This window comes from Manis javanica, chromosome 11, assembly GCF_040802235.1.
Source record: "Manis javanica isolate MJ-LG chromosome 11, MJ_LKY, whole genome shotgun sequence".
NCBI classification, from domain to species: domain Eukaryota; kingdom Metazoa; phylum Chordata; class Mammalia; order Pholidota; family Manidae; genus Manis; species Manis javanica.
In genome coordinates, this window is record NC_133166.1 from 96,203,504 (window position 1) to 96,217,943 (window position 14,440).

Sequence of the window (14,440 nt, forward strand, 5' to 3'; positions counted from 1 at the left end):
AAGTTAGTAGGATGAATACTGCAGATAAGGCAGGGCAACAATTGATAATACAGAGACTATTTGTCAAAAGTTAAATCAAGTTGAAGTTAATCCATGTTTAAAGGGGCTCTCTGGGCCATCAAGAGAGTAAAAGGTGCGTCCTTCACCAACACTATCAAGTCAAAGACCTAAGCCTTTTTTTGGAAGGGATGGTAGGGGGCGGAGGGAGTCAAAGGTTCTATGAAAGCTTTCTCCCTCCAGGATCGTATCACAGAGATTCACGTCTCAGAGCCATTAGAGGACCCCAGGTGACTGGTTAAAAAGCAGCTACAGACATGAGGGGTTTATATAGCATCCCAGTTCACCTACCTACCCTCACCTTCTGTGCTTTGAACTGCTCAGAGTAGGCCAGTATAGTGAAATCTGTCTAGGACACCATCTCTGAAAGACAGGCACCTGGGGAAAAGGTTGAGTTGCCACAGAATAAATCTTTATACTATAAACTATCAGAAACCTGTGTTTGAAGACCATCTGCAAAAAGGAATCAGTTTCCTTTAGAACAACAGGTGGTCTCCAATGGTGGACTATATATAAAATACATGGCCTCATTATTATTAGCTGATAGCTTTCACTGGGCCCTGAAGTTCAAATATTGTCAGTCAACAAAACGAAATTTCTACTTTTCCTAGTAGCAGTGACTCATGCTTCACACATAAAGCAAGATATCTAGCCAACAGAACAAGAGTCGCTCTGAGGTAGAAGACATACATAACAACCTCCATGAAGAAACAAGCCCTTATAAATATGATTTTAAGTGAACACCTAATCTAAAAACTGATGCTAGTTAAGATTTCTGTATTTGAAAACCAACTCATCGTTTAGTAACAGCTAAATTGAAACCATTCCTCTGACGCTTCACATTTTTTAATGTCCTTAGGATATGTCTTTGCTTTACCCTTGAAAATTTATGAAAACAGCATCAAAATATCTACCACATATTTGGTGAAAAACAGAATAAACTCAGAAAATGACACATCAATCACAATTATAACCCAAATACTGTTACTTTATCAAGAACAACAATTTTCTATGTGTTGGCTTCCCTCCAACCTAATGAACTTTTTATGCTAACTGCCCAGAATATTCTCAACAAGTCAAACCTGTTACCAGCACACACGTAGCTCACACTGAGTATGTATACCAAATACTGCTTTCCTCTCCATAAAATTTTATCTCTTCACTTCAAAATATAGCTCTGTGATTGCTATTAAATATCTAGCATGCCTTCACTGCCTCAGGCACATGGCTTAACTTCTCTGAAATTCCTATTTTTAATTGTAAATAAGAGATTTACCTATGTATTCTAATGTTCCCTCTACTCTAAAAACCATCCTCACGACATATGATGAATTTTTTCTTATTTGCCCCAACCACCTCCTAAACTCCAGTTATCCAAACATTATCCTCAATGAATAAAAGTAGATAAGCACTTAAGAGGAAAAGGGAAAAAAAAAGAAAAGAAAAAGCCAAAGGACTTAGCCAAGGGATTCAAAAACAAAAAACAAAGAGAGAGCTATTGAACAAGCATACTCTTAACATTAAATACAGGAAAGCCTAGAATAATCCCAGTAAGATTTAGAGTGCTCATAGTGCCACCTAGTGGAAATTTGTACTAAATTCTACTTTAAATTTAAAAGCTTAATTAGGCTTTCTAAATGCTATCTTAAAACTATATCTCGTAGCGCACAGACTTCAAACTTGTCTTAAAAATAGATCAAGGTTTATTATTTAAAAAAATAATAAGGAATAAATGTGGGATTCACATATTAATCAAGTATAAAAATCAAATGAATAATCATGTCTGACTTGATTGTTTATAGTTCATGATGCGCAATCAAAACCGAAAGTTTCTGTGATGACTGCCCTTGCATTGTTCACCATGTAAGAACTTAGTCACTATGCAAGAACTTGTTCACCATGTAAGAACTTGTTCGTTATGCTTCAGAAGATTGGACACTGTTGAGAATTAGGCTTGGGGTTGATTAATGATCGTGCATTGAGTCCCCTATACAGAATTTTATTGTTGTTAACAACCATTTGATCAATAAATATGAGAGATGCCCTCTCAAAAAAAAAAACTGATCAAGGTTGTTGATTAACCAATCAACCGAATTACACTCCTTTTTAAAATGATCCTGCCTCAGTGTCAACTTCAAATCAACTAAATGAAAATAACACAAATAATAAAAAGAAAATATAATAGTAAGAAAATGGTATTTTGATAGATTTTTTTCACCTACTAACCATATACTTTCTAATTAGTCCACTCTACTGTTTTAAATACAATCAACATCACTCAATTTAACACAGTGCAACTATAATCTTCATGCTTATCTGCATAATGGAATTACTACCTGCCATCAAATAAGAACACAAATCTTAGACTGAGAGTATTTTTAAGAGATCCCTGATACAGACCAGCAATAGATGCTATTCTCAAACTGTACATCTCATTTATTCTAAAACGGCTAATTCAAGACAGCTTAATAGATCCTTTCTTGTGTCTACAATTATTATAATGAGCACTTGGGGAGCTCTCAATCCACAATTTACAAGTTAAAAAAAAAAAAGGTAGATTTGGCTACTCCAGGAGACATTTAAGAATAGTCACTCTTAGGATCTTCTACATATAAGAAGCTTATCTTTCAATTTGTATGGTTACAATCACCTAATTATTTTCTCTTATTTGCTGCATACAACTGGAAAATGTCCCTCCAAAAACTGCAAAGGAAGTCAAGTAATGTGTTAGTAAAAGGAAATGACACAGGTTACCAGACGAGACTATACCAACATCAGAGGCCCCAGTGTCAAGGCCAGCACAGCAGTAAAGCAAACCTACATCCTTCAAACAGGCCAACATTTGAGGGAAACATATCAGAAGCTCAACTCTCATACACCACTTAGGTTTCTACAAATGCCACAGTAGCTTCATAGCTAAATTTACTCAGACAAAAAGATCAAAGTTTGAAACCAAAATAAGATGCTAACATCTTTTTTCATCTTTAAGAAAATATAGTTTAATTTATCTGAACAAAGGAGATAAAGAGTAGCCAGCATTTATTTCATTTTTAAAACATAAAATAATATTAACTTTTTATCTAAAAACTTATTGAATAATTTCATGACTTTGCATTTTATATTAGATAAACTATGTTTGCCAGATCATTGGCTTTATGAAACTTTAGAGGGATTTCCTCTATCCCACTGAACTATAAAATAATTATTTTAAAAACCACTAATCCAGTTCTTTATGTTTTCCTCAGGAAACTTCCTTTCAAGGTAAATTAAGACCTGTTGATTACATTTTTATGGTACTAATAAAAATAATCATCATTTAGCGTCTACATCTGTTCTCTGAGAGGCAATATACTTGCCATGTCATTCTAACGTGAACTCAAAGACCTTGAAGCAGCAGACTGTATATTAAGATTTGCCCCTCTGGCTCATTCCTGTGGCAAACTAAATCACAAGTCTGAAAAATGAATCCACCTTCAAAACACCATTTAAAATACTGCATTCAGAGGAGTTGTTATGGAGTGAGTCACCTCCTCACACTTTGGCTCTAAATCCAAATGACAGGCAGTGGCCACCACAATCCCACTATAACCCTCTATTTCCACGGCACACCTGTGAGGCTTGGGCAGCGCCAGGTTTTCTACTCTTTTGTTACTGGAGACCCTCTCCCTTGGCAGTCCAGGGTTTGCAGACCTTTTGGTATCAAAGTAAATCTTCCACTTGCCCAGTATGCCAAACAATCTCATGATATTTAAAAGTCAATTCCCCTCTAAAGTCAGTGAATTTCACAAGCTGTCTGACACTCTGAGCTGTATTTGTCAACAAGATGTCTCTCAGTAGGATTAATTACCAAGGCATAAAGACTTTTATAAAGGGAGGGGGTATAAAACAAGCATCAACAGCATTTCAAGTTCATGGTTTATGGATCTTTATGGATCACAGTGTGTTTCAGAGATGGTAATACAGTTGAGAAACTAAATTATGCACTGAAAGGATAAAATATCAATATTTTCAGGTATTATAAGTCTTCTCTGTCTTTTTTAACTAAAACGTTAACAAGAACATTTTTTAAAAAAAGTGTTGGTCCTAAGTCCTCTCATGAAAGCTCACTGCTTAAAGTTAAATCCTTCCAAGGAAAACCAAACTTTCTGAAACTTCAACGGTAAACTTTACAACAACTACTTTAGCTAGGGGGGCCCATACTGACAGGTTTGCCCAAGATAGCCTGGCTTACGCTTGCTGTCTTATACTTATTAATAGCATCCTCTTTAATTCTCAGAAGTGCCCAGTTTGGAGAATGAATTACAAGCTCACCCGAGCTTTAGGTTGTATCTCCTTTAACATTAATACAGCTGCCTTTGTCCCCCAAGCAGCTTTCCATATTTTAGAACACCATCCCAAGAAAAGTCATTCCTAATAATAAAGCTCCTCCCCTTCTCTCCTAGACTACCGCAGAGGACAACACATCTCTGCATCACTCTCACCCAGAATTGCCTTGGCTGACTCCCACCTGCTAATGAAGGCTTATTATGGGTATCTAAAGAATGTAACCATTCCCAAATCACATAACCTTCATTTCCTGTATCAAAATACAAAAAGAGAGAGAGAAGAAACATTCTGCTATTTCCAGTGTACTCCTCATGGAATACTCTCCTACCGACCTTTCTAACTCTACTTGTTCTCTATTGGGTGTCCCAGAATCAGCACGTTTTACAGGTGGAAAACACCTTCTTCCTCTCTCAGGAGGCAAAAGACAGATCCAGATTATCCCACAGAAGTCACCTTCCAAGGAAACTAGTTCTAGAAACAGAATCACATTGGGATCCCAAGCAGGGACTAGATTTTCCAAAAGCCTAGCAAAGACGTCAGCTCAAAAACAGGGTCAGAGAGAATAGATGTTTTTTCAAAAAAAAACATGATGGATTATAAAGTAGAATTACCGTCAACAATGTTTTTAATCACTTTAGACGATTCTGAATGGAGTGAAAGGTATTGAGGACCCAGTGGAGACCTCTGGTCCTTAGGTACCCTACATTACACAGAACACTGGGTGTAAATCAACAGACGGCTTTTAAGTCAATGGGAGCCACCATGAAAAACAGCAAGAGCTAATACTTCTCAATATGGTAGCACCAAAAGAAAAGTAAATTTTAAGTGCATCAACCTACACAAAAGGTGGGAACTTGCTGCGCCTACCAAATCATGATCGGAATTTACTGAAATAGATCTGTCATTATGTCTGTTGATGTGTATCATCAGTACATTGCCCCAAAAACATCACTGCAATGAGATTATGGCTACCTAACAAAATAGAGTTATAAAGCATCTTCTGCAATCGTAAACTCTTACTTGTAAAGAATCTCAAGAAATACTACCTAGTCTATGGTTTTACTTTTACATAAACCAAACCTAAGCCACCTATAAACAAGTTACCTGTTTTAAAGACTCCTCCTTCCCCATCCCCAAATCTCTCTATTTTAACTTCAAAATCTTCCCTGGAAGCAAATTAGCTAAGGAAATCCTGAACTCAAAAGGAATGTACAGTGACCCTCCTCATCCATAGTTCCACATTCTGCAGTTTTGGTTACCCACAGTCAACCATGGTCCAAAAGCAAATGATCCCCCTGATGACTCGGGAAAGTCAAAAGTAGCCTAATGCTGTGTCACCATGCCTACATCATTCACCTCACTTTTTCTCATCGCGTAGGCAGTTTATCATCTCACATCATCACCAGAAGGATAAGTATAGTATAGTAAGAGCTTTTGAGAGAGACCACATACAGGAAAATATAATTGTTCTATTTTTATTAGTTATTATTGTTATTATTGTTAATCTCCCACTATTTTATGAGCTGTAAATTTATAAACTATAACATATAAATGTGCCTAATTTATAAATTAGACTTTATCATAGGTCTATACACAGGTACAGGAAAAAAACAGTATATATAGGGCTCAGTACTGTCTGTGGTTTCAGATATCCACTGGGGATCTTGGAATGTATCCCCCGCAGACAAGGGGGACTACTGTATTTTAAATCTTCATAAAAATTCTAGGATGGCTTAACAGGGGACTAAAACAAGAGACTGGCCATTCTTGAATTAAAATGATTACAAATACAACAATTACTTTGATTTAGATTTGTGCTATTATAAAACATCAAAAGCACTAAAACTGCCTTAGGTTTATTCTTTCTGGGTGGATGACAGACTTCTAAAGCCAGTCTTAAAAGTAACTGTCTAAAAGTCACATGCTGCTAAGTAAATCATAACAAGGCATTTTTATACTAGACAATATATATTCTGAACACTCATTATACCATATCTCATCAAATCTAGATGCCACTAATTGTAGGATGAACCACTATTTTATATATCACTAAGAAAGAAAAAAAGCCGTCAATTAAATGCAGATGTCATTGACCCAATATCGGTGATATTAAATGTAAAGAAAAAAATCTCAGAATCAGTGAAATACTCTCAAATTCCTATTTCTATTTTCTGCAATAAAAATATGATTTATAGTCTTCTGTGACAAAACCACTGAAATGAAAAAAAAAATTTAATCTCTTACCTTCTGTACTACACTCAGGAAAGCTATCAATGGGGGAGTCTGAACAAGCTTCAGCAGGACCAATCAACTCAGAACCATCATTAATTATTCCACCCTAAAAAGATCAGAGCAATCATGTTTCATTGTCAATAAGAGTATTAAAAAATCACTAATAAATTAACACTAGTTATCTTAACTGAGTGTATATAAGGACTAAAGAAATTATTCACCGATTAAACTACATACAATTGCCATTAAAAAACCAACAGGAATATCAATATTCATTCATCAATTGTAACAAATGCACCACACCAATGCAAGATGTTAACAGGGGAAACTCAGTGAAAAGCGGAAATACAGGAAAACTATATTTTCTGCATAACTGTAAATATGAAGTACTCTAAAACATTGTTACTAAAAAATTCAATAGAAATATTATCAGTAATTTATATAAGTTTAACTGTGCCTTTTAAAAAAGCATATTTTTTAAATCTATGAAAAGTATTCATTTTGCCTTAAAATGAATGCAAAAAAATGCATTAAACAAAAACACCAATAATGATGGACTGCATTAGGAAGTTATTTAATTTTATCAAATTAAAAACTACAATTTATCACACAGCACCTCAGGCAATTCCAGAAGTGCCTTAAATTTGAAAAACACTTAAATACAATGTAATCAAAACTAAATAAATTTAAGATATTTTTATTAAAGAGACACACTTTTGGTAAGTATAAATTGATTTCTTCAAATGACCTAATTTTCATTATACATTTATGCTTGCAAATTCAGGCCTCTAAAGACTATTTTCTCTTACTCTATGTGCAACTGGAGAATGCTATTATCAGGCAAGTGGTGGTGGTGTGATTTTATGCTGTGGCTTTATGGACTGCTCTTATCACAAATATAATAAGGGCTTATAATTCTTAAATAATTATAACTAATTATAATAATAGCTCTTCTGCTCCTTCACATCTTTCCTTCTACTTCCCACCAACAGTTCTATGCCCCCAAGCCCTACGAGGATAGTAAAATCCAAGAGAAACACAAGACCCTGTTTCCTCTCTACATCAGCACAAAGAATTCAACAACTATCTTTACCTAATGGAAAATCTCCCTGCCAGCATATCTTTAAGAGAAATTTTAAATGGTCCCTCTCAAATGACCCAACTTTACTTCCCAGAGTGTTAAGCAAACTGAAGCTTTAAAAACAATTATTTTCTTTAGAAGCAAGAACTTACATTACTCGATTTCTTTATTAAAATACTCAAATCATAGCTTATATCTGAATTTATTTTCAAAAAGAAGAGTATCTAAACTAAGCCATCCTTTAAATAACATCCAAACCAAATCTTAAAAGCTGCAACTATCCTGAGAAATTTTATAGACAATGTTGATTTTATTTACAATCTCACTTAACAGAAATTGCTTTTCAACTATTAACTACCTCTCCCACCACAGGTGTATGACTTTAGGTTACCTACCCATAAAATGGGAATAATGTCTATAACTAACTCAAGGAGTTATTAGGACTAAATGATTTCATACATATAAAGTGTTTGAACAATGTAAGCATTCAATAAATTCTTGTTACTCATTATTAGCTGATATAAAATCTGCATTAGGATTAAAAATAAAATACCAAAGAATGTAAAAAATGTCTTACTTCATAATCCTAGAGAAATTTTATTTACCTAATTTAACAAATATCATACAAAATAAATAATAAATCTTTAATGAAACAAAGTAATAGCAAAACCCATTGTCTAGGAACTCAAGGGAAGTGATAGAAAAATATGCCATAATTCTATTTTGAAAGTCTAGTTCAAAAACATTAAACTTTCAGTGATCCTGAGTACACAATAAATGGAAAGTCTTACTACACAGCATCTCAAACTTTTTGTTAATGAAAAGTCAATCTAGAGGGGAAGGAATCTGGATATAGTAAAATAAGTAGATCAGCAAATGCTATCCCCAAAAGGCAGTGACATACAACTAGAGAAAACTGTCAAAAACAACCATTTGAGAGCTCTGGTAATTGACCAAAAACCATAAAGCAAATGAAGTAGTTTCTTATGGAAAAAAACACAAATCCACAACTAAGAACTAAAGGAATCTGTGGCATTCTTGCCTAGGGTTGCTCCCACCTTCCATCCAAGCTGGGACAAGGGCAGAATGAGCCTTGAAAACCAGCAGATTCACTTGCAAAGGAGACTGGCATGAGTTGTACTGAAAAACAGAAAAAAGACCAACCCAAGCAAATAGTAACAATCTCAGCGTCAAAAAAAATTTGAAGGAACAGTAGCTCAGCATGCATAAAGGTGCAGCAAGGAAAGGACTATATCACATTAGCCAGATGGACAGTGAGAGATACAGGAAATGACACAACCATAGGGGTTCTTAATAAGCTTGTCCATGCAGAAGAGACCAAAGAGAGATCAAGCCATCTACAAAGTCCTGGCAAACCATAAGATGGCACACACACACAGAAGAAATACAAGAGATCCTGAAGGAAGGTAAAAACCAGGGCAAACTTAAAAAGTGCATGAATTTAGTAAACACACAAATTATCATAAGCATAGGGAGAAGCCTATAATAGAACAAGTGTTTAAATACAAGCACAGACCAGTCCCTGGCTGACCACTAAGCTATCCTGACACAGGGCTAAACCCTACTGACCACATTTAAAACTACAATGAAAATGAAAAAGTGAGCAGAAATATCATCAGGTCACACACTGCACATTAAACAGACTCCAAAGATTTAGTACAGATGTAGTACTAAACACACAACAAAACAAAGGGAACAACACCCTCAAGGGAAAAAATCAGACTTCAGAGTTGCTAGAATATATTATCCAAATTTTCCAGTTTTCAGCAATAGCAACAAAAAAATGTTATGAGGTACACAAAGAAACAGGAAAGTGTGCTCCATACACAGGGGGTAAAAAATACTCAACAGAAACTAACTCTGAAGGGGCAAAGATGGTGGACTTGGAGGGCAAAGACTTAAAAGCAGCCATTTATAAATATGTTCACATAACTGAAGGAAATCATGATTAAGGAATTTAAGTAGGATGACTATGACTCATGAAATACCAAATACAAATTAGCAGAAGTTATAAAATAAAAAGAACCAAATGAAGCATAAGAGCCAAAAGCAGAGACAATCCAAATATCCATCAACTGATAAACAGATAAACAAAATGGGGAATATTCATCTCTACTTAATGGATATTATTCAGCCATAAAAAGGTATGAAGACTGATACATGCTACAACATGGATGAACCTTGAACACACTAAACTATGTGAACAAAGCCAGATGCAGAAGGCCTCATATAGTGTGACTCCATTCATGTGAAATGTCCAGAATAGGCAAATCCATCACGACAGAAAGTAGACGGTGGTTGCTAGGGGCTGGGGCAAGTAGACGGTGGTTGCTAGGGGCTGGAGCAAGTAGACGGTGGTTGCTAGGGGCAAGTAGAGGAGGAGGAGTGAGCGCTACTACGTATGAGGTTTCTTCTTGGGGCGATGAAAATGTTCTGGAATAGTGATGATCGTTGCATAACCTGTGAACTAAATCACGTGAACGATATACTTCAAAACTGTGATTTTTAGGTTATGTGAATTCATCTTGATTTTTAAAAAGAACCAGATGAAAATCCTGGAGCTGAAAAGCATACTTAATAGAATTTAAAATCCACTAGAAGAGCTCAACCACAGATTTGAGAAAGAATAATCAATGAACTAGAAGATCAATAGAAACTATCCAATATGAAGATCATAGGGGAAATAAAGTCTGAATGATAATAAAGAGAACTGGAGAAAGATGTGGGATAGTATCAAGCATATACCAACTTACATGTAATGGGAGTACTGGACATAAAAAAGGGACCAAAAAAATACTTGAAGAGATGAGGGCAGAAAACTTTCAAAATTTTACAAAAAACATTGATCTACAAATATAAGAAGATGAACTAAACCCCAAATAGGATAAAGAAAAAGCAATCAACACCTAGAGTCACACTTGTTGAAAGACAAAGACTAAATTCTTAAAACAGCAATGGAAAGACTAATACAGTAGAACTAGTACAATTAAAGAGTTGACTTCTCATAAAAACAAACAATAAAGGAATGATAGGCAGTGAAATGATAAATCCAAAATGCTAAAAGAAACTCCGTCACTAAATAATTCTATATATCCAGCAAAACTATTCTTTAAAATTGAAGGGTAAACAAAGACATTTTCAGTCAAAGACAGAATCTGTTGCTAGCAAACCTGCCTTACACACACACACATAAAGACATAAAGAATACATTGTCCATCTTACTACACTGATGGACAGTGACTGCAGTGGGGTATGGTGGGGACTTGATAATATGGGTGAATGTAGTAACCACGAAGTTTTTCATGTGAAACTTTCATAAGAGTGTGTATCAATGATACCTTAATAAAAAAAAATTTTTTCAAAAAAAAGAAAATCAAACTTTTAGCTAGACTGACCAATAAAAAAATAGACCAGACACAAATTACCAACTTATAAATAAAAAAGGCAACATCACTACCATCCCTATAGAAAAAAAGGTATTATATGGGAACACTATGAACCATTTCATGCCAACAAATCATACAATTTAGATGAAAATTTCTAGGAAGATACAAGTTATCAAAGGTTATTCAAGAAGAAAGAGAAAATCAGGATAGACCTATAATAAGTAAATAAGAATTTAAAATCCTTCCACATCAATTCCTCTTCTAAGAATATGCCTAAGAAAAATGGAAATAAATGTCCACACAAAAACTTAAATATTCATAACAGTACCATTCATATTAGCCAAAAGGGAGTAAACAAACCAAATGTGCATCAACTGATGAGTGGATAAACAAAATACAGTATATCCATGGATCCATACAAAAGAATATTATACAGCCATAAAAACAAATGAAATACTTATGCATGCTACACCATGGATAAATGCTTAAAGCATAATGCTAAGTGAAAGAACACAATTCCATTCACAATAATATCAAAAGAATAAAATACTTAGTAATAAATCTAACAAAATAAGTGCCAGTCCCTGAAAATTATAAAACATTGCTGAGACAAATTAAAGAATACCTAAATAAGTGGCGAGTTATTTCATGTTCACAGATTGGAAGACAACACTATGAAGATAATAATGAACCAGAGACAATACAATTCCAATCAAAATTCCACCAGAATTTTTTGTGTCTATGGACAAGCTGATGCTAATATCTTTATGGAAATACAAAGAACTCAAAATTGACAACAATTCCAAAAAAGTACAAATGAAGTGGGACAACTTACACTATCTGATCTCAAAATTTATTATAATGTTACAGTAATCAATGTAGTATGGTATAAGAACAGGCACAGAGATCAATAGAACACATCAAAAGTCCAGAAATTAACCATTACAGTTACAACCAATTCCTTTTCAGTAGCAGTGCCAAGGCAATTCAATGGGAAAAGGAAAGTCTTTCCTATAATGATGCTAAGACAGTTAGCTATTCATGTGCCAAAGGATAAATATAAACTATTAATTTCATACCACACACAAATACTAACTGAAAATGGATCACTGACCTAAACGCAAGAACGAAAGTCCTAGAAAAGAAGATAGGAGAAAATCTTCTTGACTCTGGGTTTATCAGAGTTCTTGGATATGACAAAAAAAAAACACGATTCCAAAAAGAAAAAAAAAATGATATATTACACTTCATCAAAACTAAAATCTTTTGCTCTTCAAATGACACCTTTAAGACAATGAAAACACAAGCTATAAATTGGGAGAAAATATTTGCAAATTATACATCTAATAAAGGACTTGTATCTAGGATATGTTCAGAACTTAAAACTTAAAACTCTTACAACAAATAACCCAGCCAAAGACTAGACAGACTTTAACAATATTTCACCAAAGAAGATATATAATAAGTACATGAAAACATGCTCAACATCATTAGTCATTAGAAAACTAAATTAATAATATAGTGAGACACTACTATATATTTAGCAGAACAGTTATAATTTTAAAATCACACAATACCAAGTGTTGGTGGGGTTGTGGAAGATCTAGAGCTTTCATATATTGCTGGGGAATGTAATATGATACAATTACTTTGGAAAAGTTTGGTGGCTTCTTAAAAATTTACTGTGACTCGGTAACTGACCTCATAAACTTACCATAAGACCCAACATTCCACTCACACCCAAGAAAAATGAGAATATGCATCTACAAAAAGATCTGTACACAAACATTCACAGCAGCATTGGTCAAAAGAGCCAAAAACGGAAAACAATATAATACCTATCAAAACACCATTGGATAAACAGAATGTGTTATATCTACATAAAAAAATACTATTCAGCAACATAGAGGAATGGAATACTGATACAAGATAAAACATGCATAAAACTCAAAACTTTTGCTAAGTGAAAGTAACCAGAACAAAAGACCACATATTGTATGATTCCCTATATTTGAAATATCCTGGAAAGGCAGATCTTACATAGGAAAGAGGTTAACAGTTAGGTGCCCAAGGATGGAGCTTGAGAAACTGAGTGCCAGGGAACTTGTTGAAGTGTGATGGAAATGTTCAAAGTTGGATGGCGGTGATAGCTGCCCAATTCTATAAATGTAATGAACGTCATTGAATTATACACTCACAACTGGTAAATCTTAAGGTATGTCAATAAAACTGTAAAAAATAGTAACAACCAGTGAAGAGTATAGTGTGTTAAGGTATAGATGAGAACAATTTGGCAATATATTGATAATTTTTGAAGCTGAGAAATGAGTAATGGAGGCTCATTATATTATTCCTTCTACCCTCGTATATGTGTTAAAAAAATCAAAATAAGTGGCTATATGGTTATTTGCATGTGATACCTATCATCAGTATTTCTACAAAGAAAAAACCTATGTTGTTATAGCACACCCTGAGTACTGGCTACCCAAAAACTTCCCTTCCATTACTTCATCCTCAGCCAAAAACAGAAAGTTAAAAGGAGTCATCTGCTCAATACTTCTCTGAAGCTAAGAATAGTCCTGTGACCCAGTTCTGGCCAATGAGGTATTACGACTCTCTCCAAATAAGAAAGTCTTTAAAAATTGGCTTTTTTCTTTGTGTGTGGGTGGGGCGGGCGGTGCCTGTGCCTTTCATACCCAAACCCAAGAACCTAAATCTTTGTTGACATTAGTGAGCTCTGTACTATCCCTGTCCCATCTACCACTCAGACTTATTGTATGAAACTAATTCTTTTCTTGTTAAAGCTAACATGTAAAGCTTTTTTGTTTTTTCTTTTTTTGCTTGCAGCTAAACAATCCTCAAAGACCACATTTTCTTATCTCTATTTAAAGAGACTGAATACCACTGCTGTGATATTACCAACTCACTGCCCAGCACACTGCTTAAGATGTTTCCAAGATATTTTCTAAGACTGGCTTGACTTAACTTCTCTTAAACTGCCCGATCTTTTCTTCCTCTTCTTTAAGGTCTCTAATTTCAGAAAGCCTAAAAATAAATGTCTTCCAGCAGCAGTTAGAATCAGGATTCCCAGATCCAAAAGAAATAGAACAAACAGGTAACTTTTATTCAAATCTTTCAAAGTCTATAATCTGACTTCTATATCCCCAGACTACTTTTTTTAGCCTTTGGAATGTGTTACTTTGAATGACTGCCTTCACGATTTCTACAAAGCAACGTTCTTCTTGCTTAACAATCCTCTTTTTCTATAAGCTTAGACTTCTTGACACATAGAAAGAGTCATGAAGGAGAACAGCAAAGAGCTAAACATTGTATCCAT

General features: G+C 34.6%; 1 protein-coding gene across 12 annotated transcripts in view; it reads right to left on the reverse strand.

Annotated features, from left to right (window-relative positions):
- The window catches only part of RPS6KC1 (ribosomal protein S6 kinase C1), a 388,511-nt gene that overhangs the window by 303,665 nt on the left and 70,406 nt on the right, over positions 1 to 14,440 (reverse strand). For 8 of the 12 annotated variants that reach the window (XR_012122859.1, XM_073216955.1, XM_073216956.1 and 5 more), the window contains one exon: positions 6,628 to 6,721. The exons of 3 other annotated variants lie outside the window; for them this stretch is intronic. Coding sequence is in view for 5 of the 9 variants with exons in the window: in XM_073216955.1 (XP_073073056.1) it covers positions 6,628 to 6,721 (94 nt within the window). In the remaining 4 variants the exon portion in view is untranslated. Of the gene's footprint in view, positions 1 to 6,627; positions 6,722 to 12,217; positions 12,337 to 14,440 lie in introns of those variants that run through there. One more of the 12 variants, XM_073216957.1, reaches the window with a different exon arrangement.